The 27,094-nt window shown below is 43.0% G+C and overlaps 1 protein-coding gene across 5 annotated transcripts in view; it reads right to left on the bottom strand.

Annotated features, from left to right (window-relative positions):
- Prkn (parkin RBR E3 ubiquitin protein ligase) overlaps nucleotides 1–27,094 on the bottom strand; it is a 1,215,691-nt gene that overhangs the window by 393,950 nt on the left and 794,647 nt on the right. For 4 of the 5 annotated variants that reach the window (XR_008221125.1, XM_052750832.1, XM_052750833.1 and 1 more), the window contains exon 7: nucleotides 16,879–17,015. Coding sequence is in view for 4 of the 5 variants with exons in the window: in XM_052750832.1 (XP_052606792.1) it covers nucleotides 16,879–17,015 (137 nt within the window). In the remaining variant the exon portion in view is untranslated. Of the gene's footprint in view, nucleotides 1–15,658; nucleotides 15,839–16,878; nucleotides 17,016–27,094 lie in introns of those variants that run through there. The other variant, XM_052750834.1, reaches the window with a different exon arrangement.

Below are 27,094 nucleotides of genomic sequence, written 5' to 3'. Positions count from 1 at the left end.
GCATCATTTCAGACTCACTGGTAAACAGAATGTTCCTGTTACCTGGAACTGTCCTCCAAAAGACTTGGGCAATATTCTGTGCTCCTTCCCAGGACCAGGTATGCATCAAGACAAACAGAAGGTGTCCAGGTGTGTGTCCTCTTTGTCCAATGGCAGGGTGGGGCCCTGTTCCCTAAACTGGTGGTTCCTAATTACAGGAGGAGTAGATGGGGTGAACAATAGGCCTTTTTTTTTTTTTCTTTTTGGTATGATTTAGGTCCTATCTTAGCTGGTTGCAAATCTCATTATCAGCTTTACAGCTGTTTTTCTACCTTGATTTATTTTTATGTTTAGATCAGAGAGAATGGCAAAATCGCAGCCTGGAGGTTTGCTTGGGAAAGTACACTTTGAATCAGGCCATTGTTGATTTACACCTGGCGTGCTATACTTAGCACAGAGGCAAAGTTAAGCACACGTTGTAGGTAGTTACTCCTGCTGCTACGGTGACAGCTACAGAAGCCGCACGTAACCTGAACAATAGCCTCTTCCAGGAATAGCACTGTCTAAGCAGACTATTAGATAAATAAATTCTGATGATGGTGGTGGAATTTCATCCAATGGGAGCTCTTTGTCCCTATGAAACTGGGGTCTTTTATTATCCAGTTAGTTAATATGGACCATAAAGCTTCACCCAAAACATGGTCCACTGATAGGGTGTATTAAAGTTCAAACAGGAGGAAGAACACTGCCTAAAATTGCCTTGAGGTGTTTTAGAGGGTGCATTGTTTAATTCTTCTACTCTCTGGTCCCATTATTACTGTTCTACTCCATAACACAACATTTGAAACCTGAGCAAACCCAGCCTTCTTTTCTATATACATCAGTACAGAGAGCAGTTGGAAGTTATTCTTTGGGGCTGGGGTCCTAGCTCAATGTCATGACACAGAACCCAGCTTCTTAAAATGTGGGCCATGACTCTGCATGGCAGCATGAAACTGAATGTGGGGTGGGTGTGGCTTGTAAAAATTTGGCAACAGGCCGGGCGGTGGTGGCGCACGCCTTTAATCCCAGCACTCGGGAGGCAGAGCCAGGCGGATCTCTGTGAGTTCGAGGCCATCCTGGGCTACCACGTGAGTCCCAGGAAAGGCGCAAAGCTACACAGAGAAACCCTGTCTCGAAAAACCAAAAAAAAAAAAAAAAAAATTTGGCAACAGTGAAGAGTTTCTGAACAAACAACGAACAAGTATTATTTTAAAATCAAATCCATGATGATTCTAAGATGTTTCTGGCATGGCTGGCCCATGCTACCTCTGTGACTTTACTGTGGCCTTAGTTCTGACCACATGACATGTGCCCTTCGTACTTCTTACTCTGCTACACAATGTGGCACCAGTGATGCTTCCTGAACACCACGGCAGGATCTGAGCCTACCTCGTGCTATTCAGAGCTTTTTCTATATGCAGAAAAGTTTCTGCTCTGACAGAAACAGGCTTTAATCAGAGACAACCAAGACATCTACTGTTTTCCTACTACCATTCTGCACCAGAGAAGCAGCAAATTGGTGTCTTTCTGGATTGTACTATGCTACAAGGTTTGATTTTAAAAAATATCATCTGATTTGTTGACTTGAGTATCATTTAAGAATCATTCAATGAATTTGGCTTAGGATTAGGATAGACTTTCCAATAACTTTGGAAATGACCCTAAACATACTTCTGCCATTTTGTGCTACGTATTTATGTGAAGTGGTATTCTCAGTACTGATGATTAAAAAACAAAAACAAACAAACAAAAATCAACTCTGAGAAATGCTGAAGATGTTCTATATCATACAGGACCAAATATTCAGCCAAAATTCAATTCTTCCTAGAAAGATAAAGAACATAGCCCACTCATTACTATGTACACTTGACTTCATTTTTAAATAGATGGTAAGATGATTTATATAATGAAGAACTGCTTTAAAACAAATTTCTTGATAATTCATTCTTCATATATGTTGGATTTTTTGCACCTATTTTATATGCCTAAATATCCATGATCACATAAAAATGTCATGGACGGAAAGGGGTCATGGATAATAAAAGTTTAGAAACCCAAGCACATAGCCTTGGGTTTCATTTCAAGCAGCACTAGTAATAGTAATTATATGTAATTACTATTTTACAAAAATAGTAATAAAATGTTATCTTTGATATTTTGGAATTAAGACCTTTAAATACAGAAAAAAAGATCTACAGTTCTTTTGTTACTCATAGAATATTAAGTAGTTTTCAAAAAGTGTCTGCCTGGTATGACTTCAGTGAAGTACTAGAACAGGACCCACTGGTGCTCTAAATCAGTGATTATCAACCCATGGGTCACGACCCATTTGAGAGTCAAATGACCTTTCACAGGGGTCACCTAATACCATCAGAAAATGCAGATATTTGCATTACAATTCATAACAGTAGCAAAATTACAGTTATGAAGTAGCAACGAAAATAAATCTTGTGGTGGTGGGGGGGTCACCACAGCATGAGGAACTGTATTAAAGGGTCACAGCATTAGGAAGGTTGAGAACCCCTGCTCTAAATGGTGTATTGTACTTACACTATCACTGATCACACCTTTTCAGCTTAAAGTAATACTAGGATTGCTTTGTGGACAATGATTGCCTGTGGTTCCGAAAACACATTCTGATAAGCTCTAAGCTGTAACCACCTGATGGAGACCGGGGAGGTATTGCCTTTCACTCATGGATCTCCTTGCGATTGTTGACATGGAATCTGACCAACATCCAAAGGAGCGATGGGCTTAGGAGCCAGCAGTCAGGGACCACAACAACCCTGCAGCAACAGAGACCCTGGTGTGAAACAGGTTTCATGAATAAAGGTGGGAAGGGAAAAATAGCTTTGGAGTTAAGCGAACTGGTGTTTAGATTTAGCTCCTGGGAGCCTTAGTTTCTTCATCTCTGAGCTGACTGTCAGTATGAACCATACAGAATCATCATGAGGCTTCATTGAGGCAATGCACAAAACCTGCTTCCCCATTAAATCATAGCTAGTGAGTACTTGGACCAAATAAAGGATGAGTTTAGTTAGGGAGAGAGTCAGGACCAGTTTCGTGACTTTACAACAGTACTATTTCCACAGTCATGGGCTGGCTTGAAGAACAAGTACCAATTAACTAATGAATTCATCTTGTTGACGGTCTCAAAGAATGAACCCCAAGGAAAAACTATTACCATTTCTCTTGGAGGGGCCAGCAGGGGCGAGAAAGGATCTCACTCTGATCGAAGCTGTACGAGAGCCAGTGTCTGTTGTGGCATCCGAGGGTACACAGGGAATCTGCTCAGGAATCATCACAGCAGAGACAGAAGCACTGTTGGATGCCATGACTGGCTGAGGTTGTTGAAAGAGTTTGACTATGTTTCTATAGAAGCCAATCTTCCTACTTCAGGGCAGAAGTGGTCCTGGCTGGGGTTGGGGGTGGTGGGTAGAAGAGCGCTTTTGAACCATGCATCTGGGGAGGTGGGGCCTGATACCCAGATGTGATTGGTATTGGAGCCCCGCACGAGGATATAACCCAGAGTCTATGCTGTCTCTGTCTTTGGTGGTGACATCCCCAAAATGAGATGTATATACAAATTATGTTTCCTGTTATTTCATATAGAAAAGTAATGTATGCCTGATTCATTTAAGATAAAAATTGATTTGGAATAAAAAATGTGTCACATTGTTTTCTTACTTTCTTTAATTCTAGTTTAATTTTTTTCTTCAAAATAAAGTATTAGATATGCTCAAAAACCATACAAGCTAAGAGATTCCTGATACCCAACATTCAAGCAATGACTTGGGAGCTATACTTACAATATGATCAAGGCAGCCAGGATTGCTGCCAGTCAGAAGAGCATCAACCTATGGAGACCTCATTGATGCATCCCCTCGCCTCCTCATGGACAGACCTCTCTATTAAAGATAGTCTGAAAGATCGGTCTTGTAGAAGAAATCGAATTTAATGATTTTAATAAGGGAAGTTGTTGATGACTTTCAAACTGTTTTTACAACCCAACATCCATGTACCATTTTATACTTGCTATGATGATAATGGTCCTGTTCAGCGCAAAGGAAATGACTGTTTCCACAGTTTATCACTGTTGAAGTAAACAAAATCAAGAAGAAAAATCAAGTTTTACTTTTTAGCCACAAAACTTGAAAGAAGCCTAAGTTGCAATGCCAGGCTCCTCATGCCAATCACAAGTTCCTGGTACCTATTCTGAAGCTGGAGTTACAACAGTGCTGCCATACAAGTTAGCTGGTGGGAAGTGTGTTAGCTAGCTACCTTTATATAAGATTTGACTTTAATTATCTTGATTTCAGAATGATCTTCAAGCCTCTTATACAGCATAGCAGGTCTGCCATTTACTCAGCACCATCTGAACATGGAGTTTGTCCTCTGTCCATAGACCTGAATCCTACATGTGTAGCATATAACCAATTTTCCACATAGAAGCTGAGCCACAAAGACATCAAATGAATACCTTTCTAAAGATGGCCAGTGTCGAACTAAACTCTGTATCCTCAGCCTTTATTGAGATCACATTATTCATGTTCCCTTTCAGATGGTCAAGTAGGACTGGCCACCACAGCTTAAGAAATCAGGAAAGATGAGGCCTTCAGGACAGGGTTCATAATAAAGGGTCATAACTGCGTTGGTGGCAAGGGGTGTGCATGGTTGCTTGTCAGAAAGACATGCATGTCCTTTTTCATGACCCCCTCTATTCTAGTTGGATTCTGACAGGGTTCATAATAAAGAGTCATATCTGCGTTGGTGGCAAGGGGTGTGCACGGTTGCTTGTCAGAAAGACATGCATGTCCTTTTTCATGCCCCCCTCTATTCCAGTTGGATTCTGGGTCTGGAGATCAGGCTTGACCATGAAGACACAGACAAGGCCCAAAGGAGTGAAGAGCAAAAGATTATTGTTACTTAGAAGAAAAACACCCACCATTTGAAATACCCAACCCACCCAGGACAAGAACTGTGTGCAACTGGCTGTGAGCCATTACAGTCTAGATTCGATTAGTGGCAGCATTTTAAATCTTTATTAAAAACATTTATAGAGGCTGCAGATCCTGACCATCTATCCTGGAGAATGAAGGACCAAGATATGACTACAGATGTCATCCAGCTCCCGCTACCTCAGAGCATACCGAATGTTCCCCTCTATATCAAATGGAGGCAGAGTAAGAGGATCCTTTCTGAAATGCGTGCTGGTGAGTCTACATTTTCAAAGCAGACACTTGGTAGACAGGCCCCAGTATGCCCAGGTCCTGGATATTGACATACCAGAAACCAGCTGATGTATGGAGGAAGGGCTTTGAGGGAAGAATGTGAACAGGCATATCCATATGCTATTTCAACCACAAAGCATAACAGTAGTTAGAAACAGGCTTCATGCTCAATCAATCCTCTCTGAAAACATAATATCTGGGAACTACTTTGGAATCTAGATGGTGAATGAGAGGCTGAACCAAATCTGTATTAAAAGTCCTAGGCCTGGTGCCTCAGAATGTGACTCTAAATGGAGACTGGACCTTTAAAGAAGGAATGTAGACAACTTCTGACTGGGTATGTCCTTACAGGAATAGGTTACTGGGGTACAGACACACACAGGCAGGGGCCATGTGAATACACAAGGAGGAACCTGGCCATCAGAAAGTTACCAGCTGGAAAAATGACCCAATGAAACCTTGATCTTGAATGTGTAGTCTCCATAGCTGTGGGAAAATAAATTTCTATCACTTAAGCCATTGAGTGTGAGGTACTTTTTACGACAGCCCAAACAAGGTAGTACAGTGACCTTACAAGAGCTGTGTAAGTGTTTGGAAAGAGCTGATACTGAGGCTGGGATGTAGCTCAGTGGTCAAGCCCTTCCTGGAAAGAGCTGATACTGACAGCAAAGAGGAAAAAAGAGAGCAAAGAAGGCAAGAATATTAGAAAGAAAAAACAGAAAATACAAGACGCTAACTTCTCCAAACTCAGTAGAACAGAACCTACAAGATAACCTGGACAACATGCAGGCTTCAATGAGAACACGTAGTGTAACTGCCTGGTTCGGTATCATACATTATTATCATATTGACATTAGACTATTAAACCTCTCCTCTTCTTGTTAAATTGATGTGCATTCAAAACATTAAACTTTTTCACTGTCCTGCTTAGGAACCAAATGGTCTAAATTCTCATGAATATGTAAATCAGCCCCTCTAAGCACATTATTAATTATTTGCAAGACAGTTGGAGGTCACCATCTCACACCAATTGCTATGCTTGAAGTCTCATCAACACAAGACATCACACAGTGAGAGAGAATAAAGTTTATCACAGTTACTAAATGCGTGTATGTGAGTGTGCGTGAATGTACACACAAAATAACATTCAGCACTGAATACAGAGCCACAGAGCCACAAAGCCCTGAACACACACACACACACACACACACACACACACACACACACACACACACACACGTATATGTATATGTATACATATTCATCGTCTAGGATGATGATTGATGGTGGCTGAGGAACACAACCTAAGTTGGAGAGCATCCAGGTATGCCAAACCCTATGTAAAGAGGGCTGTGAGCAGGACAAGAATACCCACCCCCTACTGTTCCTGGCAGGAGGCAGCCTGACTCCAGTTTATACATTAGCAGAGCCCCACCAACCCCTTATCTAGAGAAAAAGTGACTTCTGCTACATAACCTAAGTCATCTGTGCCCTGCTTGCCCTATCGTCACCATGTAGCTCAGATCCCACATTCACTAAACCTGCTTCCTCACAGTGTGGGACCCCCTTTCCTTTGGGAACCTTTAAGAATAGATACCTTCACACTGACCTACTCTGGTGATGGGATGGCCAAACACCCTAATTGTTGTGCTAGAAACCTCATCCAACTACTGAGGGATCTGGATGCAGAGATCCATGACTAGGCCCCGGGTGGATCTCTGGGAGTCCAATTAGCGAGAATGAGGAGGGTTTATATGAGCGAGAATTGTTGAGACCAAGGTTGGATAAAGCACAGGGACAAATAGCCAAATGAATGGAAACACATGAACTATGAACCAATGGCTGAGGGGTCACCAACTGGATCAGGCCCTCTGAATGGGTGAGACAGTTGATTGGCTTGATCTGTTTGGGAGGCATCCAGGCAGTGGGACCAGATCTTGTGCTCATTGCATGAGTTGGCTGTTTGAAACCTGGGGCCTATGCAGGATTGTTTGGCTCGGCCTGGGAGGAGGGGACTAGACCTACCTGGACTGAGTCTACCAGGTTGACCTCAGTCTGTGGGGAAGGCTTTGCCCTGGAGGAGATGGGAATGGGGGGGGGGTTGGGGGGAAGGTGAGGGGGACGGGAGGGGAGAGAACAAGGGAATCCGTGGCTGATATGTAGAACTGAATTGTATTGCAAAATAAATTAAAAAAAAAATCATCTTAACTATGAAAAAAAAAAAAAGAATAGATACCTTGCTTCATCTGGCAAAATAAAGCTTGCTTTGGAACCCTGCAGCACTTCTTGCAGTGGTATTTGGTAAATCTTCCTTCAAGGATGCTTCAGAAACCTCTCTTTTCCCCTCCCTCTCCCAAACCTAACAAGCCAGAGAGCAATTAAAAATGAACACGCGGGGCTCAGTCAGGAAGTGTGTATTTAAAATCTAAAGCAAATTGTGCCTCAAACATACTTAAGTTTTCTTGACCTACAGGGTATAAATAGCCCTACTTTCTTTCCAAGTGAAGTTATTACAAAGATCTGTAGCCTGTGAAGAGAAAGCATGCACCACACTTCCCGAAACACCCGAGGCTGTAGAGTGAGCCATACACCGGTCCGTACCGTTGCACACGTCTAAGCACCTCGTCGGCTACACTATGCCAGCCATAGCTCAGGAGCTTCACAGCCACTAATGGGCTCTGATCTAAACCCTGGGACGAGCTGCCAGGGGGAATGCCCTCAGGACTGAGGGGAAACAGTTGACAGCAGCTCATAAAAGGCCCACAGAGGAGAGGGGCACACGGTGCAGGTGGTGGGCAAGGCTTCTTCATCAGCACAGGACACTAATGGGTATGTGACCTCCTGTTAGCCACACAATGCCTTGTAGTCACCATTGACAGTTTCCTTTTAGACTTCCAGTTGTGTGCTCCAATTTTCCGTGACAACTGAGAGAAGAAAAGAAACACACCCAAAGCCGGTACCTGGTGCACTAACAAAATGTATAAAATACAACTGGGAATGAAACCTCTGAACATTAGCGTAGTGCGCCCATCACAACTCAGTGACCAGGACGACTACTGGAAATGGCAGTCCACTGGGAAAGCAGTTTGGTAAAAAAAATCTATCCAGGATTAAGTTGAGTTAAAGCTGGTGAATCCGTTATAGGTATATATACATAGGTAGTGATGCTATTAAAAAGGTCATAGGATGGTTCCAAGCAGAAAGAAGGCAGATACGACTGGGCAGGTCACATGGAGACCACTGAGCTGCAGGCAATGTCCCTACTCTTGGTCCGGGGGTGGCTGCTGAAGCTTCTTATCACCATCCGTGTTCTTCACTACACAGACATGTGTGTGTGAGGCATGTACACAACATGTGGCTTGCCATATATTTCAGACTATATAAATGATTGGCTCAAAGGTCAGTGAATAACCACTGACTGCTGCTGTAATTTTTCTGGCCTCCGAAGAGTTTTTTCTACATTGATAATGTCCAATGCAGAGATTCAAAGTTGAGCCTAATCACAAGGCAATGCAGAGGAGTTTGGACACAGGTTAATAAACAGAAGGAGAGCACCCAAGAACTACTCCTGTACCCACCACAAGCTCTCACAGGCATCTGTCCAGATCTCTTTGGATAAGCAATGGATTCACACCTGGAAAATGGTTTACTGTTACCCTCACACAACCAAGCCGAATAGTTTCTTTAAGATTGCTTATTTTTAGCCAGGTGCAGTGGCACACGCCTTTTATCCCAGTACTCTGGAGGCAGAGGCAGGTCGATCTCTGTGAGCTCGAGGTCAGCCTGGACTACATAGTGAGTTTCAGGACAGCCAGGGCTATGTAGAGAGACTTGGTCTCAAAAACAAAACAAACGAAAAAAGAATATTAATTTTAACTACTTGAGACATGAAAGAGTAGGAAAAACAAACAAAAAAAGGAATTTGGAACACAGATATTCAAGCAAATTGAGAATCAGCCAGTTTCATAGAGGTACAGAGACATTGTTCCTTTGCAATGCACTAAAGACGGTACATGCCTCAAGTGAACATAAAAGTCCTCCTGGAGCATCCACAGTAGGATTTCTATAAAGGCAGCAATTGCAGAGCCAGATGGATGGCCAGATAGACAGGCCCTTGTTGATCTAGCTGAATGAATTCTGGGACAACATCTGTTTGCCCTACATCTTTTCTTCTGGCCCTTGTCTGTGTACCAGTCACTCCTTATAATGAAGTGACTTGATGGAATGTTGCTTCTGTTGCTGGCAGGGAGAGGAATGCAGAAAAACCAAGTGATAAAGTGTGCTTTTCACCAGAGTCTGCATGCGTGCTGAGGCTGCTCGGCTTGCAGCCCTGTTTGTGCTTCCTTGTGGGCACACACTGGACTCCATCTCCCAAGCCACCCCTCCAGGCCACAGTGCACACTGTGGACTTTACGTGCATCCATGGATCTGGACTATGCTGTAAGGAACATGGGAAGAAGTGGTATAGTCCACTGCCTGGCCTCTACCTCATCTGTGTGGCTCACGGGCAGCACTCCTATGCCAACCACATAGTGGGCATTTGGAAGCTGCTGAGGATGAACCATGAGATAGCAGAGATCACCAGGAGGTCTCTGAGCAATGCTGGAGAGCAGAGGCCCCACAGCAACCCACCATGCCAAGCCACTGAGTTTGGGGGATAGCTTTACTCATAGAAGGTAGACTAGCCCTCCTTTATACTACTCCAGGTTTCTAAATAAGAAGAAAACCATCAAAACTGCTTTCTTTTTTTGAGTAATTTAGCAGTTTTGATGGTCTAATTTCAAGGAAGAAAGAATACTGACTTTGGTTAAAGATAAGAGGAAAAGTGATGGCTTGTTGGTTGGTGAATTTCCCTAATTTTTCAGTGTGGTTGTAGAAATCATATTGATTTACTTCCTTATATATACCCAGGAGAACAACACTTAGAAGCCAGAGAACAATTCTTCGTATTACACATTGTGTTTGGCATCCTCACTGGCTGTGTGAAACCCAGGCTTCATCTCTGTAGACATCAGGAGTATATCCGCATCTCAAAGGCACCGTCTGTCTCATGCGGCAACAGCGTGAGCAAAGACACTGAGGACCCTGGGAGATTGTGGAGACTGGACGTGGCGGCTAGACTTTTTTTACAATATGGCTTTTTCCTCCACAGGTGACATGGTCAACCTATTACCATTTTGGAATAGAGTCCTTGGTCCAGGGGTAGCCTTGGTAACCGAGTGAATGGACTAATGCAGTGATAGCCTGGTCTACAGTAGTAGTAACAGAGCTATGACATTCTCTAGTAGAAGGTGAAGCAGGAGGTCATAGGATTCCAGCCAACACTCCCTCCAACTCTCCACTAGGAGCAAGTGGTGATGGGAAATTCTAGAGTGTTCAGAAAGTAGGTTTACTGAAACAGGGGCTCTATCACAAAGCTTTCTTGAGGTGTCGTCCATGATAGGGAGGAACACAGCTGTTTGGGGGTGACCTATGTTTCTGTAAATAGCCCCCCGCCACTCACACATAGTACATACCCCCCAAAAACCCCATAGGCTCACCAAGCCAGAACTTGCTGGACCCCTTACTTTGGTCTGTCATTCATCTCTAATCTGTCTATTGTGAAGAGATGTTTGTTCGTATCTCCCCAGGAAAAGCTGACACAACAGTCTTCATGTCACTCTGATGGGACTGAGAAACACACTGATGTGAACGTTTCTGGAGAGGATGGATGAAGGGGAAGGCGTTCTCTGAAAGTGGGGACCATCATACAATGGGGCTGGGCACCAGAGGGAATGAAGGGGAAACGGGAGGAAGTCCTACAGCAGAGCCATGCCCCCCTCTGCTCTCTGGCCACCATGATATGAGCTGACTCGCTCCAACATGCGCTCCCTGTCCAGACGAACTGTGAAGAAGAAGACCCTTGCTCTGTTGTACAAATTTGAGATTAATGAGTGTGAAAAAGATTTTTTTTTTTGGTTTTTCGAGACAGGGTTTCTCTGTGTAGCTTTGCGCCTTTCCTGGGACTCACTTGGTAGCCCAGGCTGGCCTCGAACTCACAGAGATCTACCTGCCTCTGCCTCCCGAGTGCTGGGATTAAAGGCGTGCGCCACCACCGCCCGGCTTTTGTGAAAAAGTTTTAAACGTACCACTCTACAGAAAGGGCCCGCAGCAGAGAGAAGGCAAAGTGGCCGCTGGTGTGGCGTTTTGGTGTGAGACAGGTTTTTAAAGGCCCTGACTGTGAGAAATGCCTGCCCTCTTCTCTCCAGAGGCTGGCACTTCAGGGAGCAACAATCCTGAGGCTTTCCAGCAAAGCCCCTTGGCAACCCCTCATTCTGTCAGTTCAGGACACAAAGCCTTATCTAATGAATATTCTGGGGCTTGGGACTGGCCCCTCTTCTGAGGGTGGGCTCAGTCACATGGGGGGACTGCCTGTAGCTTCCCACTTCTCAGAGCTCTGAGGCTGGCAGGTTCCAGCGGTCAGCTAGAGGCAAAGGGCCTGGAATCTCCTGCTTATCAGTGACTCTGTGATGAGCTCTGAGCACACCTCAGACGGAAAATGGGCCGTAGCGTTCATTTCTTACAGGACTGACACTTCGGAAACTCAAGGAGAAATAAATCCTTCCTCATTTCAGCCGCTTCTGGAGGGTAATTTGTCATTGTGATGAGAAGTTTGAACACATAAATTAAATGCAAAGTGGTGTGGGACCCGAAGAGCAAAAGGCAAACTGTAACAAAATAGCAACCCGGACCCAAACACATGTGTCAATCACGGCAATGTCCAGGGCATGCCATTGGGAAGGTGGAAACCATTCCTATGGAACTCCAAGGTCATGAGAAACCTGTGTTGTTCAGGTGCAGGAAGGATGAGTCATACGTGTGTCACTCACAGTCTTCATATCATGAGTTCTAAAATAAATCAGCCCAAATTCTGAAGCTCTACCAACTTAGTGAGTGCTCAGCCTTGAGAGTACATTGAGAGAGTTCACTGACATTTCAAAGTAGCTCCCAGCATGCAATGTTAATAACTGCGGGTATGACAGAAAGAGAGCAGATACAGTAGTTCCCAGCATGCAATGCTAATCACCGCAGGTGCGACAGAAAGGTAGAGGCACTATGTGGTTTCCCTGAAAGCCCCTATTTGTGTATAAAAGTTTGTCACAGGTTCTAGAAACAGGCTGTTTTGCCTGTGTTTGACCATCTCATTTTTAACTCCAGGAACATTTACCGAAAGACCTGTGCTGGCTAGCATACCAAAGACTGAGGGGCAAAGCAGACCTAGGCAGAGGTCTTTGCACTCCTTGCTGACATGGCCTTCTGTCCACATTCCTGTTGCCTGGAGTATACTAAGCGCTGGTGCCTTCCCCAAGAGCCCATCAATTATTTGTGCTCAAATGTGGCCTGGGCATGGGAAGCTATAAAGAGCCACATGACTGAAATGGCCACCAGGGTTTGCAAATCGGTCCCAGCGAGAAGCTAGGCAACAGAGCAGCAACAGCACAGATGGACTTTGGCACCAGATGTACAAAGGGTGAAGTCTCAGGCACATTGGCTTCCAGTGCAACAGAAACCGTACTACCTGTGATGGTTAATCTTCGCTGTCTACTTGACTGCATCTACAATCACCATGGAAGCAAAGAATCACCAGGTGTGTCCATGACGACATTTACAGAAAGGTTTGACTAAGATATGAAGACCTATTCCATGGGTTGGGGACCTGGACTCAATACAAAGGAGAAAGAAAGCTAAACATTAACATTCTCCACTCTCTGCTTTCTGACTGCAGATGCAAAGTGACCAGTTGTCTCAGGACACTGCCTCCATGCCTTTTCACCATGATGGGCTGTCCCCTCAAATTATGAGCCAAAAATAAACTTTCTTTCCCTAAGTTGCTATTATCAGGTTTTTGACATAGCAACAGAAAATGTAAGTCATATACACCCTAGCAGGGTGACTCAATTTTGTTCCTGGGCATCAGAAAGTACTTCACATTATAATATGCATACTTATACTAGGCATAAACCATTGAGCCAGTTTAAAGAACTCATTGGCCAATGAATTGTCTCTAAAGCAAAGTCAATGAGCAGAAAGAGAAAATAGCAACACCAAGGATTCAGGTAGCACTGTCCTTAACAAAGGATCCTAGAAGGAGTGTGTAGTCTACCTTGGATGAAGTGGAGAATGAGGAACCAATACACCAGACCAGTTTTAAACCAAGAAGTAATATATGCAAAGAATGTCTCGTCTGAGCAGCTGATTTTCATTCAATGAGGAAACATCTAGTGGCATCGGAGTCTCGTTCACATGATATGGAAAAACATGTACAGATAGCATTAAGTCAACTTTGTAAAAAGTGAACACAACACATGATAACAGACACTGCCTTTGAGTGAGCAGTTTTGGCGGGACTTGTGGACACATATGTGAAAACACAGCTGAGGAGATGAAGCAGCGAGTGTTTGAATGCACTGTGCTGAGTGGAGTTTACTCACAGCTGAGTGACAGCCATGCTGCCGCTGACTGGCCCAGCTTGTTCTCATTTGTCTCATTCTTTCTCAATAGGGAGACAGACAAATAGGGGGCTTATTGCTTCTTGGCAATGTGATAGGGGAGCCATGCTTGGGAAACTAAGTTCTGGAGACTAGGGAGACATTTTTCAAATATAAAGCAAGCTTTTGAGTATCATGTTTAAATACCTGACAAAGGAAATGCAGCATTCAAAGGTGGTTAGGAGTACAGAAGGAGTGGTTGGAGCAGGGAATTTGGAGTTCATTAGTGCCCCGCTTCAATCACTCTTAAAACAAGAAGACAAACTCCAGGGTATGCAGCTCCAAGGACCTCAACCTCATTGACATACTTAGTTCAACATGGAATTAGGTACTTTTCAAACAGGCATTTAGAATACACCTAGAGTCTGTATAACACAGCTTGGCCTGGTAGCTTGGCCAGGTGGAGAGTTCCTCAGCACAGGTCTTAGGTAACTCTGACAAAGAATTAACAACACTGAGGCTAATCTATATGTATTCTTTATATATATAAAATAGCAGCAATCTAACCTTCCAGAGCACTGCCATGATTATCCGAGGCTGTCAGGGATATGCTATGTAGAACACACCTTGCAGGTTACATTCATTTAACCCATCTCTCAATCTACAAATGACCGAGGAAAAGACATACAGAAAGGTGGAAATTAGAAAAAAGTGAAACAATGAGAAACTTTCATCTCTCAAATACATGATTAGAAAAATTTCTCCACCCTCTCAGTGGGGAGGTGGCAGAGAGCCTCCCTGCAGCTTCTGGGAGGGGAAATGGGAAACAGTGAAGAAAACACACGTTCTGCCTTCGACCCCTTGACATGGCAACCCCTCCTACAAGGAACTTATTTCAGGGACACTGGTAGCAATAGGAAAATCTGTGCCCACACCAGTCAACTAGTCACAGAAGTGTGTGTAATAAAAACAGAAAGAAAATGAAGTGTTCAACAATAAGGGGAAATAGTATGTGTACACAATGGAGTTCGGTGATGTTATATTTTGAAGAATGGAGGGAGTATATCTTATTTAGGAGTGATCGCTATAATATAATAATGCACAGTACTGAGGGGAAAGGCAAGGTTCTGAAGAAAGTGTGCATGCATTATGATCCAGCTGTCACTCAGTAAGAGGGATGATTATTATTATTGCCAAGGGAAAAATGAACAACAGTTGCAATATTGGTGATTCCCAATAAAAATTTTGGAAGCCTGAATTCTGAACTGAAACAGTCCATGTAAACTAACATTGTAATTTGTATTTTAAAAGTTCATGTTTTCTAGCTATTTTTTCAGCTAGGCTAAGACAGGGAGAAACACAAGAGTGAGGAGCACTCCAGGGAAGCGCTCAGACTCTGACCTCCTAACATAGCCTGCCCTGGTGGGGCCAGAGCATCCACAGAAATGGCGAATTCCAGTCCCTGTGCAAGGGTCCTAAGAAGAACACACCACTCTGCTGTGCTGCACGAATAGAAGGTCCATTGAATCTCACTATAATTTTGTTCTTGACTTCTGTATGCCCAAACTTTTCTACAATTACAGGCTGGCATTTTAGAAATGTGAAAAAAGATAAACTACTCTCTAAACGTATCTTGAGTATGAAAAAAGTCTTAAAACTGGTACCTAAGAAATATTTCCACAGTCTAAGATTTCCACAGAGGAAAATGATTTACCAATACGAAATTATTTCATTAATGATACTGGGGTCAGTGAGATGGTGGAGAGAGAGAAATCACCCCTTAAATTGTCCCTGGGCTTCCACATGGGCACTGTGGCATGTGGCACTGCTTACATCATCCCCAAATATATACAATGGAGAGTTGTTTGCTGATCCACAAATGATTCTCTGGGTTTTGATGCTTTTGTTAAAAAATATAAAAACATGCTGTGTTTCAGCTCATTTTAATCCATATGTTGATATACATATATGTAAACTATGATAAAACCGCATTTCATGATTGGCAGATAAAAACAATGAAGAATGAGCAGCATGACTTCCAGAGTCAATACTGCGATCAGACTCTTCTGTTTGGATCTGTGTTGTTTAGAGGCACAGACAGGTTTGCTGTGATCCACACTAAAGCCCAAAAGATAAAGAAATCAAAGTTCAAACTTAAGTATTAATTCAAGCGTCACAGTGTCTAAGTGTTTAGTTACAATATTCAAATCAGTGGGGGCACATTTAATCTCTTTATAGTCATTACAATATATATGTAGCAAGCTAAACACACATGAAAGTAACTCAAAATGCATCAGCAACTTAATAGGTCAACGATCTAAGGAAGTCACAGAAGTAAATTACCATTATCTCAGATATGACAGTGAATAACATTTGACACTAAAAGAATGAAAGACATCAATAAATTGGACTTGGCCAAAATGATTGGTTAACAGATAAATTATAGGAAGGGATAAACACTTATAACAAATCCTAAAATCTAGTATCTAGATAGCTTAAAATTTCATTTATTATTACTGTATATGCACGGGTGTGCCATGGCTGAGTGCAGACAGGCCAGACAGGACAACTTGGAGTTGGTTCTCTTCTGATATTACGGGTTCCGGGATGGAACTCAAATCACCAGGCTTAAGCAGCAAACGCCCTTACCACTGGGCCACCTTTCCGTCTCCAGAAACTTACGGTTAAACAACCAAACAACAAGTAGCCCAGTTTAAAAATGAACAAAACAAAGGACCGAGTAGACACTGTAATGAATGTATAGACAAGAAACACGTGAGAAGATAGATACCCAACATCAAATCCTCTGATGGAAGCCTATTCTACTGAAACATCTGGATAGAACTGCTCTCTATTCAGAGTAACAAATTCAGAATCTGTTAGCCAGACCCACGGACACATTTTGTATCTTGGATGAATAGTATCCAAGTTTATTTTCAATGCCTTTAAGCCAGGCATGCACATTCTAGTGTAACACAGTTCCCTGGAGTTTTGTGTCGCCTGTGATTTAACTGCTCAAATTTCTTACTAGGCAATGACCATGTTTAAACTTTCAACTCCTTGGCCAGGATTAGGCCTATCTCAATTGGTTCATTTCAGCAGCCCTTTTGCTATTAATTAATAGTAAGAGGTAGGAAAGAACACAGGGCTTGTCTTACCCACACATAGCAGGGAGTAGCCAAGCTGAGCATCATGGACAAACTGCCGATCGTTGAGTCTTGTAACACAGTACAGGTGGAAGCAGTCCAAGCAGATCACATGGCGGTGGTTACATTGGAAGACCAGGACGGGGCTCCTGCACAGACAAAGAAGAAGCGTCTATTGGACCTCCAGGGTGGAGAGAATTCTACAATACGGTTGCTTTGCACATGCTCTGTGCCAATGCTGCGGCTGTCCAACCTCGTACTCAGCCGTTCCAAGGTGATACCTTAAACACTGGGGGCACTCCATGAGCTGTATAGAACATTGACTGTGCTAATTTATATTTAAAATCAGTAAGTTTATCAATCAGTTGCTAGAAGTCTGCCCTGATTCCCAATTAACCTGCTCACTCACCATATCCATAAAGTAGATAATGTAGATACCCCTAGTATCTACTTTCACTGACCCTTCCCTGACTACACACTGACCACACAGCATGGGGACATGTTCTTTCTTTTCTCCACTGTACCCTCCATGCAACGGATACCATCTTTACATTACACTGATGTTCCCACAGAAGCAGGCCTCGTAAGCTTTTGCATTGTCTCTTGAATTTAATTATAATAATATATAAAATAAGAACTTGCCAAAGTCAAAAGGAAAATGACCATTGCACCAAAGAAGCTATGCCCAACAACCAATCCCATTACCCCCAGCAAACAGAAAAGGGGAACGTAGAAGCAAGAGAACAACCAACAGGATTTTTTTTCTATTTTAAGAATTTTGTTTGTTTGATAACCTTCATCTTATGAAAATATTCAATTTTTCAAATTGTGCCTATAAGATTAATAATAAATCAACATATACAAATCCTAAAAACTTTAGATTCCCTTATGTTGTGGCTGGAATGAAATATACCCCCGAAGGCTCAGGTGTTTGATCACTCAGTCTCCAGTGAGTGGCACTTTTTGGGGAGGTTATGGAACCTTTAGGAGGTGGAACCTTGATAGAGGAAATATGTCACTGTAAGTGGTCTACGAGAATATATAGCTTTGACCTACTTCATGTTCTCCATCCTGCCCTCCCTATGTGCAGACAAAAATGTGACCAGCCAGCTTCCTGCTTCCATGCCACGCCTTCCCCACCATGATGGACTCTTTCCCTATGGAACTATACCCCAAAATAAACCCTGTCATCCTTATATTGCTCTTGGTCATGGTAGTCTATCACACCAACACAGAAGTAACTAATACAGTTATGAAGTCTATAAATAACTTTACAAGAAAATAAATCTCCTGGAAAGTCATATTATTTGCTGGCAAATGAACCACGTGTGCTTATGTGAAGAAGGGGACAAAATGATTGTATTAATTTGAGATCATTCACTGAGATCATTTCAATAGTGTAATTGTCTTGCAGTCAATTTAGATAAGCCTATTGCCTATGTAAAGACAGAATACAAACATGTCCATTCACACCAGTTATTAGCACTTACAAGATATATTTTTTAAAAGTCCTTTCCCTAGGAAAAAGAATCAAGGTTAAATATTAGCATTATAGCAGATAATTTCTTAACAGCTACAAGGTTTAAATGATTCTGTATCTCACTTATTTCAAAGCGGGCCCCTAACACAGAAAGTGGAAAAGCACCCCCTGGTGTGTTAAACCACGAAGTCAGCTTACACTGAGCGTGAGTCCCTAAATGTGTCTGAGCGTGATGATGAACATCCTCCTTTCTGAACACAATGTAGCCCCTTCTGGTTTGATTCCTACCTCCAGGGCCATGGTTAACTGCTCCGAACTTTCAACCTTTTCCCTTCCTCAGTTTTCCTTCTGAGGACTATAGAATACAGAATTTCTTCTCTCTAGCTTCATCTACTGCACACACATGCACACACACCAAGTGTGACCTATGCATCAGCTACATTTCACCTTTGTCTGCACAGATAAGCAAAGAGAAAGATGTTCTCTGCTAGGATGGTGGTGGCACTACGGTAGCCCAAGCCTTAGACTGCTAACCCGCTATCATCACACGCACACACCAGTGAGGCCGTGAGAACACGTGCAAATTTCCTGTAGACAGTAAACCTGAAAGGGGAGCTTTAAATGTGACTCTAGGAAGCAAATAACAATCTGTGGGACTTGGCGAAGCTTCTGGAACCATAAGCCAAATTAAAGGCTTCTTTCTCTAAGCTGTCTTGGTCATGGTGTTTTCTCACAGCAATAGGAAAGCCACTAAGACAGCAGCCTTGTGAAAATTAGACGAGTGCTCACTAGGATGCTCATGAGACACACGGAGAAGAGAGGAGAAGGGATGAAAGGGAGGAGACACTGTAGACTCTCCACAGGGGTGTGGGATGATTCCAGGGGACAATCCCAACCTACGTTCTCTTGACTGTGGCTCTCACGGAAGGCTTTCCTGTGTTCTGAATGTCTGTGTTTCCTTAAACTTCACATACTGAGTTCTTGTTCCTAAAGGCGCCATATTAGGAGGCCAGTTTCTAAGAAGGTGCTAGGTCGTGAGGGTAGAGACCTCATGAATGGGGACGGTGTAGTCACGAAGGGGACCTCAAGGTGTTCCCTCACTTCTTCCACCATGCAAGGTTAGAGAGGCACCGCATAGGAAACACTAAGCATGCTCTCAACAGACACCAAGTAATACGACCTTGATCTTGGACCTCAAAGCCTCTAGAACTTTAAGATATAAATTCTTATTGCTCATAAACTGCCTGGATTCAGTCTTCTGATAAGACAGTCCAAATAGACAAAGACAGTTTTCTGAACCTTCTAGGGGAGTTTTAATGCGTTTAACTCCGAGGAAAGTTGGGAAAGAGAGAAACTAAAAGTATTAAGACTTCTTGGAGGACATTTTCAGAATTCTAACCTATTTCTTAGGAGCTGGACTGAGTAACGGGAACAAAAAGATGGGTGTGTGTAACACTTTTGAGAAGGACCTGCCTGGACTTATTTCTCATGGGTCTTTTGTTCCTCCTAATGTGCTTCTGTGCCCTTTGATCAAATTATATATAAATGTCACTTGATCAATCTAGAAGTGATTTTATCCCACTGAGCCAGGTTACAGAGCAGTTAATTAAAGGTTAAATAAAGTTCTCAATCTTATGTAAAAATAATTGCAAACATGTTATTTGACATTACTGAAGAGTTGTTTGTAAGCAACAATTCCCTGTTTTGTTAAAGGAATGATACACAGGCCATTCTTTCACACAACGTTCAGTAAATATTCAATACCGAAGGAGATTCAGTAAAACAAAATCTGTGGCAAGCCATTCCACATGATAGCCAAAGCAGGCTAATGTTGCATGGTGTCACCCACTTGGAAACCCTGTTGTCTAGTACCTACAAAAATGGCATCCATGCTTTTGTATCTATCCAGCAATCTGCACACTTCACTCCAGTCTGTCTCCTGTTTCCTTTGCTATTGCCTCATCCTTCCTTCATTTCTTCATCGATCCCAGCCCTGGAGCTTCGTTCATCTGGTTAGAGCACAGGATGTGGTTCCAGATTCTCAGCGAATGTGATGGACATTGCAAAGCAACGTGCTAGAAACTTGAAGTGATACAGCAATAAGGAGTGTGTGCAAGGTCTCAAGGACACACAGTCCTGTGGAGTGGCCAGGGGAAGGACAAAAACAATGTTAACACAGTGCGGAACTCTTGAAGTCTGATTAGAGTTGTAGAAAACCTCAGCAGACTCATTGGTAAGCACCTCTACGATGCTTCCAAAGGCTCCATCCCTAACTCCTGTCCCATTCCACATTGAATGGGCTGTTGTCAACAAAAGAGGAAAACTGAACGAAAGAGCACATGACTTCACGCTCTCAGAAATATGGCTGGCTGCTGCTTGCTCTCTCCTTCATTTCAGGTTTTGGGGAAACAAGCATCCCTGGTGGTGGGGATACCCTGGCAGCCCGATGGAACATGCCATGGAGCAAGCACCGGGGCCTCTTGGCAACACCCCACAGCGATTGCATTGCCCCCCACATGAACCATCTCTAGAGTCGATCTCCCAACTCAAGGCAAGCCCTGAGGTGACTCTGTCGCTGGCTGGCATCTTGACTATGACTTTACATGATATCCACGGCAGGAATCATCTAGTCAATTCTTCTCAAATTCCTGACCCTTGGAAACTGTGCAAGACTAGATTCACTCTGTTCTTCAGCCTTTAAGCTGTGGTGTGATTTTCTTTTTAAATGCAGCAGTATCTAAGTAATATAGACCCAGAGGACAAGGCAGCCATGTTCAATAGGTCTTAGAAGAAGGTATGAGGGAGTAAGTGGCACCAGATAGAGGATCAGAATTTGAAGTCAAGGGTAGAGAGTAAGGATGCAGAATTACTGAGGACCAGGGCAGATGACGTTGCTCATTTCTCCATCTGTCCCAGTCACAGTACAGTTACATACATAATTATACATGCCCAAATGTAGTATATGAAATATGTAGCATAATTACCTGAAAAGCATAGTAAGTTAGGATAAAAATTTGAAAATATAAGTATGAAATCTTTAAGGAAATAAAAGTAAACACACTTTTTCTCACTTGTGGGAGAGAGTCTTTCAGTCTAGCTGACACTTGACCCTTGAAAATGCATGTGTTGCTTCTGTGGTCTATTCAGTGTGGGCAGTAGTCACACAGATGCTATGCCCCAGTTAGCATCCTTCACATGTCTCAGCAAACTCTAAGTTCATGAAGAACTCCTGGGAATTTAGTAAAGTATTTGATTAGATCAAAAGTAATTAGAGGGGAAAAAGTGACGTCCCTAAGTAACTGGATTTATCTTCTTCGCTGTCCTTTAAATCCCCTTTAGACAAAGTTGGCTCCTAAAACAACAAACAACCGAGCTATGGGGGATCTAACGCAGCTTGGTTAGTTTTCTGGACTTAGCATATCCACTAACTGCCTAAATGCACACTGACAAAGAAATCTCTACCAAGGTGCCAGTGCACCGGAAGGCTGGAGATGTCATGTTGGCTCGCGTGTGTCGCAGAGTTCATTATTTGAGTTAGCCAAGTGAGCAGTGCCATCACTGGAGAGTCTCTTGATCCAAGATGCTAATTGATAGATTCACTTTCAGAAATGAAAATAATCTTCAACAGTTGAATGACCTTCAAAATTCCTTCCAGCAGCCAAGTTAAAAAGCCCAAAGAAAGTTCCTTTGCCCATTAATCTGCTTGGAAACAGAGTCTCATTAAGGTCCCAGTGGACCTGGGAAGCTCATTAACTCTCCCTTCCAGTTTCTTCCTGCTTCTTGATCTCATTCTGACTGGTCCACCTGGTCAGGTTTGTTGTGCACACACAAAAGGGATTGTTTTGTTACTTGAGCTGAGTTGCAGAAGCTACAATATTTCAGTACAGACGAGGAACCTAAGGTACAAGCTCCTTGTGTCTGTATTTTTCATTCGTCTACTCTGCCAATACTGTAGGACAACCACTGCATGCCAAGTATTGCTGTCACGGGTCCATAAAAAGTGAATGATGATGGCCTGTCCCCTCAGCAAGCCACAGCCCTCAAGGGTAGAAGACAAATAAATAACTGTCTCACAATGCAGCAAATGTGACCAAAGGGATGTGTTGGGAGACTCCTGACCTATCTTCAGGGTTGACAGAAGGAGCCATAAGACTGTGCATGTCTCTGTGCAGTTGGGAGACACACAAAAATACACAGAACAAACTTTCTTTTATAGAAAGGATGGTAGTAAAATAGTACACAAAAGGATGGGATAAAGACATTAGGAGAGACTAAGACACTATAACCTTTCTATCATTGTACCAGTCAGCTTTCCCTTACTGTGACAAATACCCGGGATCAACTTACCAAGAAGAAAGGTTTATTCGGGATCATGTGTTTTGAGGTTTGAATCCGTGGCTGAATGGCTCTGCTGCTTTGAGCTTTTTTAGCACAAATACACCATTGAAGTAACATGTGATGTAGGAAGGCTGCTGGCCTCATGGCAGTCAAGTTTCCCAACTTCCTCTCATTAGCCCCACCTCCTTTCAGCAGGGCCAGGCTGCAGGCTAAGCCTTCAGCATATGAGCCTTAGGGGAACACTCTATATCCAAGCAGAGCAGCCCCCTGCCTGAAAGTGCTTTTTCACCTTAAATCTCTGTTCGGTGATTCTATTTCCCATCGGTGACGCTGAACGTTATTAAATTCAAGAGCATTTCTAGCCTCAGCATTTGTCCGAGCGGCTGATGCCCTCCTCACTGTCTATGACACCGAGGACCCCCGCCTCATCGTTAATGTGCAGCTTTATCCCAGGCAGCAGCGTGGTTTTTACATATCCTGTGACATTTTCTCATGGCTACCCAGGGGTTTATTTAAAATTCTCCCATCAAATTAAGTTTATTGCCATTGATATGCTAACTTGTTCTGTGCGTTATCATGAAGAGAAAACAGGATAAGTTCAAGTTGCGAGTGACCATCTTTTCTATTTTAGACATTTCCCCCCGGATATTTATTTGATAAATTTGAGAGTACCAACAAAATAGAAACTATGAAATAGTTGATGGGAGATGCAAGAGAACAAAAAAAATTATGTTTTCCCGGAGTAGGCGAGTTTGGGCTTAAAAAGCCTTGATGTAGTGCAACAGCCAGAATCCTTGCAGCGTTTGGGTTGGGTCCTCATCAGCACCATCCCTCGGCTCACCCTAATCCAATCAGCATAGTTCAGCACCCCAGTACAGTCAGAACAGTTCAGCACACACCCAGTCCAGTCAGAACAACTCAGTGATCACCCAGTCCAGTCAGAACAACTCAGTGATCACCCAGTCTAGTCAGAACAACTCAGTGATCACCCAGTCCAGTCAGAACAGCTCAGTGATCACCCAGTCTAGTCAGAACAGCTCAGTGATCACCCAGTCTAGTCAGAACAACTCAGTGATCACCCAGTCCAGTCAGAACAGGTCAGTGGTCACCCAGTCCAGTCAGCACAGCTCAGTGATCACCCAGTCCAGTCAGCACAGCTCTGCTGCTCGGTGGCCCTTGGCCAGAGTATTCAGACCCAGGCTCCCTGTCCTTTAATCTCCGCCTGTCTCTCCTCTCCATTCACCCATCCTCTGTTCCACTGGAGGCAACTCCTGTGCACTTTCCCATCACCTCTTAACCTTATGTGTGAGATCTCTCCTCTCTTCATTTTTTTTGAAAAATCTCAGCGTTGGCTCAAGTCCAATCTTTTCTGGAAGCTTGGTCCACATTCCCTCTCCCACATCTACTCCTCTCCTGTTGCTGAAATGCCTGCCTCTCCAAAGCACTGCTGTTATTCCAATCTTGCTCTACTATGTCTCTACCTACCCTGTGAGCTAGCATCAGCAGCCTGCCTGAATTACCACACGACTGGAAAGCCGCCAAGTGCCTGCTCCTGTGGGAGTATGGGGAGGAGAGACCACACTGCTGTCTTGGAGGCTTGTCTGGTGCCAGGATAAAAAATCAGAGGCAACTCAGCCCAGTGTGACTGAGGCAGAGGATGCCGCTAAAGGGAGAGACAGGCAAGAACTCAAGAACCCACCTGAAACACGAGAGGCAAATGTGTGGAAATGCTTAATACAGAATGAAATAGATGATCATGCTATTTGTTTTCATACTGCCAAGGTCTGAATTCCCCACAAATTAAAGTTGAAACTGAAGGGCTGGGGAGATGGTGCTTTCAGTCAAGTGCTAACCTAAGTTCAATCCCCAGAACCTAAAAATAAAATAAAATAAAGCTGGGCGTGGTGGAACTCATTTGCAATCCCAGTAATCCCAGTTCTAGGTAGGCAGAAACAGGTAGAGTCCAGCCTGGTTTGCCTGGACAGTTCTAAGCCAAGGAGAGATCTCGACTCAAAAACGCTAGGTCAATGGCATCTGAGGAACGACAGGCCAGGTTGTTCTCAGGCCTCCACATGAAAACATGTACGTGTACATCTGTATATACAAAAGCACTTGCACACACAGGATAGTGTGCACATATGCACACACACACACATATAAACAAAGATATTGCTTGCACAGCTTCCATAAGTCATAATAAAGGATCTATATTTTAGGCTTGTATAATACCTCCAGTGTGGTTGAACTGATGGTATTGGGAACCTCTGTCAATAAATAGTCTTTGCAGAATAAAAAATATGAAACCATGGACATGGAAGGAATTATGGATTATTAATTTTCTTCAGATGTTTCAATCTTGGAAGATACTTATTTGACATTAGGATAGCTTATGTATTTCCAAATATAAGTGACAGGCTGAAGTCAAACATAACCTATTTGCTTTTGAAGCATTAGATTATAAACATTACAATATAACAGCAGATATTAGAAACAATAAAATAAGGTTCTTTTCTTTTATAAAAATCAAATGTAAAGCATAGAATTTAACCCTGCTTAATATTTGCTCTTTATGACAACATAGTTCATTAGCAACACCCCAGACTTCTTGCTATGTCTTTTATACAACCACACAGACACTGGTAAATAATTGTGACTAATAGGTAAATTACAATAAAATAAACTGTTGTATGTAATGATGAAACTAAAAACTCCATTATCTCTGAATGAGAGAAAGATGTATCTCAGAAGAGATTATCATAACATTTTCTGTGATGGTCAGTCTTGACTGTCAGCTTGATTGGAGTGAGGAGCATCTAGAACACTGATAGAGTGTGGCTTTGAGAGCTTGATTGGACACAGGAGCACCTAGAACATGGATAGGGCATGACTTTGAGAGCTTGATTGGACAGAGGAGCACCTAGAACACTGATAGGGCATGGCTTTGAGAGCTTGATTGGACTGAAGAGCACCTAGAACATGGATAGGGCATGGCTTTGAGAGCTTGATTGGACTGAAGAGCACCTAGAACACTGATAGGGTGTGGCTTTGAGAGTTTGATTGGACTGAAGAGCACCTAGAACACTGATAGGGTGTGGCTTTGAGAGCTTGATTGGACTGAAGAGCACCTAGAACACTGATAGGGCGTGGCTTTCAGGACTTTTACAGACAATATTGACTAGGGATGGATGACCCATCCTGAGTATTGATGACACCATTCCCACATGTGGGGCCCTGGAGAGAATAAAGGGAGAAGCCACCTAGCCTGGCATCCCCTTTGTCTGATTTCTGGTCACCATGATGTGAGACTCTCTGCTCTGCCCTCCCCTGCCCTCCCCGATGAACTGAACTTCAGAAATGAGGGATCAAAGTAAACATCTCCCCCAATCTGTTTTGAGGTTTTATGCCACAGAGGGGAGGAATCTAACACAACTTCCTACTTCCTGATTGAAAGAATTATTTCAAGGGTTTTAAATATTATATGTATACATACCCAACTTCTTCATGGCTGTATTCTCAGAGCACGTTCTATGGAGATGTCAATAGACATAGCTTTAAAAAGCTGAAGCTGGATTTAACATAACCTTGTTTCTGAGGCATACCATTTGCATAGAGCTGTTGTGTGGTGCAGCGATTTAGCTGTTGGAGGTGCCGCCTGTAATACATACTAACTCATGCATATAACTTGTCTTTGTTTTCTTCCTCTGTGAAGAGCAGCTAGAAGCAGATAATGCCCAGATCTACTGCAGAAGCATTCTGCTAAATTGAGAAAGATATGAAGACAGATCTTGTTTAGATAAGAACCCCACTGAGAAATCAATTGTTCTAGTATATCCCCAGATCTCAAGACAGGAAAAATTAATGTGCTCAGAACCAGTCCAGTGGCTGTGGATGTTAGGAGCTCTTTAACACAAAAAATTATTACAGCCACAGAGCGGTTTAAAAAGATGTGTCTCTGTCTGCCAGCTCACAGGAACCCTGCACAGATGATTTCATATTGCTCTTGCATCCATCCCTTTAAAAAGTGAATGGATTCTAATGGGATGTCGGCCGGCTCGCCGTTCCTTCTATCAAAACAGCATGAAAAGCCAGGGCCTCAGCAGTTAGGAGAGTAGTCTAAAGAGAAGAAATCACCAAAAGACTGGACCCCTCTAAACCAGTTAGTTGGACAATAGAAATGTCTTAAAAGGAGGAGATGACATCTCTAAGGTACCAAGACTAAACATTAAAGTGCCGACATCACCGAAGAATTGTGGAACATTATAAAGCTATTTTTCTAATTCCAATTTTCAATTTTTATTTTATTGTAGTTATAGCTAGGAAAACAATAAATAGCAAGCTGAAATATTTCCCTAAAAGACAAAACTGACAGAATTCAGGATAACATAACAATACAAGCCCAAAGCGTTCATA

The sequence above is a fragment of the Peromyscus californicus genome, unplaced genomic scaffold (genome assembly GCF_007827085.1).
Source record: "Peromyscus californicus insignis strain IS unplaced genomic scaffold, ASM782708v3 Scaffold_22__1_contigs__length_63687245, whole genome shotgun sequence".
Lineage (NCBI taxonomy): Eukaryota > Metazoa > Chordata > Mammalia > Rodentia > Cricetidae > Peromyscus > Peromyscus californicus.
Note: the sequence above shows the minus strand (reverse complement) of the source record. Positions and strands in the feature narration are given on the sequence as shown.